Below are 8,922 nucleotides of genomic sequence, written 5' to 3'. Positions count from 1 at the left end.
TGTTTGTTTTGATGTATTTGGAGTTACATGTAACTCCAAATACATTGTCAATCAAAATCCTTTGTTTGGTTCAATGTATTCAATTTTTCGCTGACCACCAAAAATCCCTTTGATCGGGCTAAAGATGGAGGATTTGGTTTTACGGCTAAATCGGCCGTAAAACCAAATCCTTGAATTTGGTTTTACATTTGTGAGGATTTTGGTTTGCAGCTGGACTTCTCCTTCGCCTCCATTCATTGATCTCTCCTTTGCCTCAGTTCTTTCCTTGCTGCTCGGGAAGTCGCCTTCAGAGGATCTCGACAATCGCTGCCATCTCCTCTGTTCTTTCCTTGCCGATCGGAGAAGTCATCTATGTTCGCTCTCCGACGATCTCTTCCACTTTTGCCATAGTTTTTTCCTCGCAGATCGGAGAAATTACATATGTTCCTTCCTTGGCGATCGCTGTCATCTTTGCCTCCATTCTTTCCTCACCGATCGGAGAAGTCAACTCCATTCCTTCATCAATTATCACTCTCTTCTTCACCTCCGATCCTTCCCCGCCGATTAGAGAAGTTGCCTCCTTTCTTTCACGCTGAACATTCTTCTCCTTTGCCAAAATCCTGCAACTGTCCAACAAGTGGCCAAGATCCCCCAAGGCTTGTCTCTCTTGCATAAATCCTGCAACCTTTATTTGATCAAAAGTCTTCACCAGGTACTCAGCATTAGTCCACACCCACAAAAGAAAGCTCTTGTTCAATTGATTTTGTTTCATTAATTTGTTATGTTTGTTGATTTTGCTGATTAATTTGTGGAGGTGGCTGCGAATTTTGCTTGAATTTCCTTCTTGGTTGGCGGAACCGTGAACCTTCACGACGCTTCAGTTTGTGGAATCGAGGACATTACTTGACTATATTGCTCGTGGAGTGCTTCTAGTTTTTACAAGGTTTCCCTTTAATCCCTGGACTGGATGACTAAATGCTATGATTGTGAGATTCTTGTTTGTTTTGTGTTTTATGATCTTTTGCTTATCTTTATGTAATGAGTCTTTATTTCTTTTACTTGTTGATGATGGTGTATGTTAATTTATGTTTCCTAATGATATTGTTCATTTTTGTTATTAGATCATGCTAGGTGAATATAGAACAATTAAACTACAAAATAAAAGGAAAACACCATAAACTTGATGGTTAATCTTGGAAGTATTAGGTTATTTTTATTCAGTTACTTGCATATTCAAAGATATTATTGTATATTTGGCTGAATGTTTATACAATGCCTGCTTACATATCAGATCATATATTTTCTTGTGAACAGTTGTAGTATCATTTGAATTTGTATATGAGATGTATTTATTTGTCTCACTGCCACTGTATATGTTGTTGTATATGTTACTGCCTATGTATCATATTCAACAATATATGTTGTAAGTGTCATGTGTGTTTATTTAGTTGGTATGTAATCTCTGCAAGGTGCCTTGAGTAAATTTGGATAGAAGTTCCTTTGTAGTCTTTGTTTAGTTTCAGTGATCCTATGTTCAGGCAAACATCCAGTTAGGTGTATGAGTGTATCTTCAATATTTTCATGTAGATGACATGGTGTGGATTTATATTCACACAAGTCCTTGTTATGTTGTTTTGCACTTCTTGGATGTATGAACATAGTAGAGAAGGCAGCTTATTCTGGATGGATGCTTTGTCATTTATTCTTATTATTTGAATTCCTTGAATGATCATAAGAGTAATTGCATATATACTTTTTAACTTTATTTATATGATGCTGCCTTGTTGAGAAGATAAGTAGATGTATCCTTTTATGCAAGATGGCAGAGCCTGAATGCAAAAAAAATGTTCAATTCACTCAAGAGAATTCTATGATGCATATATTTATTATTTCTGTCATCATCCTATTGTTTATGTTACTGGTTCTTCGATTTTATGAAAGAAAAATTCTTCGTGAGAACTGGACTATTTGGGGATGCTGGATTGAATAAGCTTCTATTGTTGAACCATGACCAGGACAATTTCAACTTAGAAATGGTTGTGAGTTTAGACTGAGGCTTCATATGTCTTGTGTCATGGACTCATGGTATTCCTGCATTAGTGCATCCTCAAATGGAACATGGAAAAATCCTAGAACAAAATGTTGAACAACATGCTTTATTTGGTGTCTTCACCTAGTTGATAATAAGGTGAATGTGTTTATGAATCCATTAGCTCTCACATTTTCTTTTCTGTTGGTTTAAAATATATATACATATATATATATATATAATCTCATTATTTCACCTTAATATAATAGATAGATAACTATGCTACAACTAACACTAGATGATTAAAAATAAAATAATAATAATAACAATAATAATGATAATAATAATAATTATTGGAGTAATTAAAATGGAATACTTGCATTAGTGGAGCATTTCATCCTCCACTCAACAAAGCTTGATGGTTGACAAATCACCCTAACGTTTTACTCCCCATTATATAATAAATCCATAATTGCCTATGTTGAATGATGACCAGGTTGTGAAATCTTTTCTTTATCCATATTGTTAAAACCAATATGGTATGGATAGACTTAATGTTTTGCTTAGATATTTTCGGGCTATTCTATCCCAAGTATGGACATGTGGCATCCATACCTTTTGCTAAAACAAAATTCATACCTTTGGTGATGAGCTACTATTTCCATGTTGTCCTACTATTCTTAATACTTTTAGCCCAATGAAGATGTACTCAAAGACAGTCTTTTTTATCTTTGTTTGTTTTGCTAACTAGATGACTGGGTCCCAACCGAACTGAAGAAAAATATTTTGTTATTATTAAATTTTTTTAAAATTTATTTTTTATTATTATGTTTTTAATTTAATTTATTTTTTTTATGTTTATATGATGTTACTTTATAAGTGTTCATTTAATTTCCACATTTGTTTTCATAATTGTTGAAATATAACTAAGTATCCCTAATATTAGTTTGTTCTAATATCTTGAACTTATTATATTTCCATGTATTTTGTATTCTTTATAGATGACTGGGAATGATATAGAGGATAACCTTTATGGTGCTCGCATTACAATCCTTGCTGCGGCTTTTGCCGTCACATTACTTTTGCGCAACAAACAACGTAGAATTTGTAGAGAACCCTCTCGTGGTCAATCATAAATTAGAGAACAATATTTATCAAGATTAATAGATGGAAACGACACTACTAGTATCAACATGGTTCGTATGAACAAGTCAACCTTCTTCAATCTTTGCTCGATAATGAGAAGAAAAGATCTACTACTTTGCACATCACTATTGAAGAACAATTGTTGATGTTTCTACACACTATAGGACATAATCAACGTAATCGTGTCATCACACACAATTTCCTTAGATCCAGTGAGACTATTAGCAGGTATTTTAATCATGTTCTATACGCAATCGGTCAATTGCGTGATGAATATGTGCGTCCACCTAGTACACAAACTTCAACATATATAGCCTCGAGATCCACACTATATCCTTATTTCAAGGTATTAAATAAATTTTTTTACTCAAATAATTTGTTATCCCATAATTTGCTCTTAGTTATAATTTGTTAATTATAGGACTGTATTGGAGCGTTAGATGGGACCCACATTCATGCTTCTGTTCCTGCATCTGAAGTTGCAGCATTTCGTGGGCGAAAACCATACCCCACACAAAATGTGCTTGCTGCTGTTGATTTTGACTTATGTTTTACATATGTTCTTGCTGGATGGGAAGGTTCAGCACATGATGCTTTAGTTTTACGTGATGCATTAGAGAGACTAAATGGTCTATCAGTTCCTAAAGGTATCTATTTTGTTTAGTTTATTCATAAATAGGTTAATATATGAGAACAACTTAAACAATATAATTTTGTTAACTACCACATATGTTTTTTTTTAGGAAAGTACTTCTTGGTTGATGCCGGGTATGCAACGAGACCGGGTTTTATATCCCCCTATAGGGGTATTAGATACCATCTAAAAGAGTTTGGCTCCCGGACACCAGCAAATCATAAAGAACTTTTTAATCTTCGTCACTCATCAGCTCGAACCACAATTGAAAGAGCTTTTGGTTCTCTTAAGGGACGTTTCAAAATTTTATCATCAAGACCATTCTTTCCTTTCAAAACTCAAGCTGAACTAGTTTTAGCTGCATGTATTTTGCATAATTATATTATAAGTGGTGGCGAAGATATGTTCATACCTTCTGAGGAAGAATGGACACCACAACGACCACCCTCAAAAAGTAACGTGAGAGAACAAAGAGAGGATGCCCAAGAGTGGGTGGCACGTCGAGAACAGATTGCATGCGATATGTGGCCAAACAAGTAGAAAATTATTTGTTGTGCTTATGGAAATATGTGGATGTTTGTTTAATTTTCTAGCTTGTATTTGATAATTATTTTCCTATATTTCTATGAACAAATTTCGTTGTCATAATAGCATTACTTAGCTTGTTTGGAATGTTTGTTTAATTTTGTTGTTGTAGTAATTTCTTGTTTATGTGGCAATTTTAGAATGGATAACACAAGGATGTCAGAAGATAGTCAAATGTCATCAATGAGAACCCCAACCAAAAGATCAGGTGGCAATAAAAGATGGACCACTGCCGAAAGTCGATTTTTTATAAGATTCATGGCTTCTCAAGTTGAGCAAGGCTTGAAAGTCGATAAGGGTTTCAAACCTCAAGCACTTCATGCATCAATCATTGCAATGAAGAATGAGTTCTGAATTATAGTCACTGAAGCAAATGTGAATAACCACTTGAGAACAATTCGCAAAAGATGGGCAAGAATTAAAAAATTGAAAGAGTTAAGCGGAATGGGTTGGGATAACAGACTGAAGATGATAATCATGGGAGAATCAGAGTTCAAGAACTACATAAAGGTTCACATCTATTTCTAATTTATTTCTATTTACATTGTCCATGTACTAATTATGAAATAAGTTTAATTTATCATTCAAATAATTTGTTACTCTATACCAGATTCATCCACAAGATGAGCCCTACTTAAACAAACCAATTGAGGATCATGACTTGCTTGAGATTGTTTGCGGTAATGATCAAGCAACTGGACGACGTGCTGTGCGATTTGGAGATGAAATCGGCACCCATATGGATGATAGGGTTGAGTACCGCCATCCATCTCAGACTGATAATCTTGATGACATGTTTGAGGACACTAATTATCATGTCAATATATCACCGCCCACCCACAACCAATCAGAGAGTACAGAAAATTAGGGGGAATCTTCTGCTCAATCAAAAAAAGGAAAAAGGAAAAACAAAAAAATGCCCTCCGAGTTGAAGCAATACAGAGATGAATAACACAATTAAAGAGGCATTGGTAACAAAGAAGTCTACTCGAAAATTTAGAATTTGCAAAGGAATTGATTGGTGAGTGCATGAAATTGAAAGTATATGGCTACTCTGGCCATCAAATCAATAAGGCCTATGATTGGTTAATGGCCGATGATAGTAGAGCTATGGTTTTTTTAGCAAAGGATGAAGAGCTAAGGAAATATTGGGCGGAGGATTTCTTTGAATCAATTCACAATCAAGAAGAATATTTTCGAAGTCCCATTTAGGTTGGTTTTTGTGTGTGTGTGTGTGTTATGATGTTGTTATGTACTTACTATGTTACTATTGTTTTTTAGCAGGGTGTTGGAGCATGTGGGCATAATTTAGCAATGAAACCTACAAGGATGCTACTAGTAAATGATTTTGTCAGTTATATATATATTGTTGTCATATATTATTTCATGACACTGAAAAATGATTTTCCTCGATATGTACAGGTTATTTATCATATTTAAGGGCTGAAAATGTAGCATGAGATTGTAAACTCTAGCTTGCTTTTGGATGTGTTTTTTTGTGTATGTGCACTGATTGTTGAGTTATTTTTGTGTTGTTAAGTATGAACTTTGAACTTAATAGTGTTTGAGGATTGTTGGTTGCAATGATGAGATTGGAATTTGCACTATTGAGATTATTTTTTGTTGTTCAGTATGAAACATTGAGATTGGAATCATGATGAAGACCAAATCACATGTTTTGCTTGTAATTATGTATTACAAAGGAAGATGCCTTTGTTGAGATTTTATTTGTATGCATGACATGAAAACTAGGTTTTTATTCAAACTTTATATAACTATGATGATCTCCATGTGTTGTTCATGTTGGCAATGTAAGGTTGTTTATAATTGTCTTGAAAATAAGAATATATGATGGCCATTCCATGTGACATTCATTTTCGCAATGTATGGTATAATTTTAAGTTTGTTATTGTCCTTGTGATCTATATGTTTAAGCATGCTTGAAATTTTTTCTCTAATTTTCCTCTCTTGCTAGCAAGTATATGCAAATTAATAAATAAGCACACAGTAAGAGTAACTCAATAAATATATAATAACTAATTATAATAAAAAGTTAATAAAGTTAATAATAAATGGTTTTTTTTTAAAAAAATGCTTATTAGAGTGAGTGAATAAATATAATAATTGGTTAATAATAAAAATATTAAATAATATAATAACCACCACCTTAATTTTTTAATGTATCAATGATTTAATTTATTATTACCAATTATTAAATATAAACTTTTAAAATATAATAATAAATAATAATAATAATAAATTAAATACTAAAGTTAATAATTAATAACTATTTAATATTTGGTATATTATAATAAATTGATATATAATAAAATAAGAGGGTAACCTTACCCTGAGTAACCATATCTTTAAAATACATCCAACCAAACATGTGTTTTTCAATTCTACATTTACAAATCCTTCCAAACAAACATAAAATTTTATAATACAGTAATTCCAATTACATCTAACCAAACACAAGATTTGACTGCACTGTATTTTGAAAACCAAGTATTTCCAGTTACATTGTAATTGGAAATCCACTGCATTTAGAATTATATTTAACCAAACGCCACCATAGTGGATTTTCAGTTACAATGTAACTGGAAATACTTGGTTTTCAAAATGCAGTGTAGTCAAATCTTGTGTTTGGTTGGATGTAACTGGAATTACTGTATTATAAGATTTTATGTTTATTTGGAAGTATTTGTAAATATGAAATTAGAAAACATAGATATATAAGTGTATGTATATGTGTGTATATATGCATATATGATATATATACATATATGTATACAAGTATATATATATCTGTATAAGTATAAGTATATGTGTGTGTTTATTGCTATATATACATGCATGTGAGTATGTGTATATGTAAACATACTATGTATATGTATATGTATATGTGTGCATATATGTATATATGTAGAAGTGTATATATGTATATATATGTAAAAATACCTATGTATGCTTGTTTGTATATATATGTATATATATATATGTGTGTGTGTGTGTGTGTGTGTGTGTGTATAAGTATATGTATGAGGGCATATATGCATATGTGTATGTGTATATGTATGTGTATACGTATATGTATATATGTATGCATATATATACATCACCTACACAATTTGGACCTAAGTCCAAATACATCCGTGGAGTAATTGGTTTTTACCTTGGTGTTTTAAAATCCCTCAAACCAAACAAAGAATTTTTAAATGTGGTATTTGAAGTTACAAATACCACAAAACAAACATTACCTAAACCCAAACCTAAAAACGGGCTCTCTTTTGTCCAAGGGCCGGTCATCGGGCTGTATATATTTATCCAAACCCTCCCATTTTTCAGGTGGGGCCTGGGATTGGGTGCGTAGCTCGGTCCTTGGACAGGTCTAAACACTCATTTATTTTTCCTGTAGTTTTATTCTGGTCCCTCAGTTTTACAATTTAGTCCTTTACATTTAGTTTTTATTACAATAAAATTACCTGGTTTAAGGTATTAATGCTTTTATACGTGAGCGATTATACGTGGCTTACTACTTGACGAGTCATCAACCTTATACATAGCAAGTAGGGGTGGCAATAATTTGTTCGGGCCCGCCGGCTCGGAATAAATCGGGTTTGGACAAAAATTTTAGTAATACGGGCCGGGTCCGGATATAGTTTGGTTGTCCGGATTTAAATCCGGGCCGGGTCCGGTCCAAGAAATCCGGACAACCTAGCCTTTTATATTTTTAAATTTCTTATATATATAATGTTAAGCCCACTTGCCCAAGCCCATGTTTTCTTATTGCTAATTAAATATAGTTTAGTATTTAAATGATTGTTCATGATTCAAAGCCCAAGCCCATATATGATTGTTTTTTTTTATTTCTTATATATATATATATATATGATTATTCATGTTTTTTATTTATACAGTTCAAGCCCAAGCCCATATTTTTCTTATATATATTTTTAAATTTCTTATATATATTCAGACAAGTGGGCCTTTGTTCATGATTGTCACTGAAATGTATATTAAATGTCCCAATTTAAATGTATATAGTTTAGTATTTAAATTAATTTTAAATATATATTACAAGATTCAAATAAAATTCAGACATTCGGACGGTTTTGAAAAAACCCAGGTCTAGGCAAGTTACACTTGTCCAGATTTAAAACCGGGTCTGGTCCGGGCATCTAATTTAATTACTTATAATAATAGTTGTCCGGACTTGGATTTTTGCCACCCCTAATAGCAAGCCAATCTCGCTCAGGTGACCTTATTATTTATAACAAAATTAAACATAATAAGTTAATAACTGAACCATAAAATTAGATAATTGAAATAGAAATGCTAAAAAAAATAAAAAAGAAAAAAGAAACTTGGTTGTTTAGGAATAGAAAATGATATAATATGTAGTTTAGTCCCTCTAATATATCGAAATGGTCGTTTAGTTCATTTATTATTTTTCGACCGCATGAAGTCCGTCTATTATTTAGTTTGGAAAAAAAGATGTCCATCCCTTAACGTCCGTCTGATTTTTGGTCTGATGTGACACTTTTTT

General features: G+C 32.5%; 1 protein-coding gene across 1 annotated transcript; it reads left to right on the top strand.

Moving 5' to 3' along the window:
* The first annotated feature begins 3,009 nt into the window (after positions 1-3,009).
* Positions 3,010-4,328, top strand: LOC120255871 (putative nuclease HARBI1). Its single transcript, XM_039263647.1, has 4 exons — positions 3,010-3,133; positions 3,319-3,431; positions 3,576-3,801; positions 3,898-4,328. Exons 1-4 carry the CDS (start codon positions 3,010-3,012, stop codon positions 4,326-4,328), a joined length of 894 nt encoding a protein of 297 aa, XP_039119581.1.
* Positions 4,329-8,922: the final 4,594 nt, after the last annotated feature.

Source organism: Dioscorea cayenensis, unplaced genomic scaffold (genome assembly GCF_009730915.1).
Source record: "Dioscorea cayenensis subsp. rotundata cultivar TDr96_F1 unplaced genomic scaffold, TDr96_F1_v2_PseudoChromosome.rev07_lg8_w22 25.fasta BLBR01001221.1, whole genome shotgun sequence".
Classification (NCBI taxonomy): domain Eukaryota; kingdom Viridiplantae; phylum Streptophyta; class Magnoliopsida; order Dioscoreales; family Dioscoreaceae; genus Dioscorea; species Dioscorea cayenensis.
This window is presented reverse-complemented; position numbering and strand designations above follow the sequence as displayed.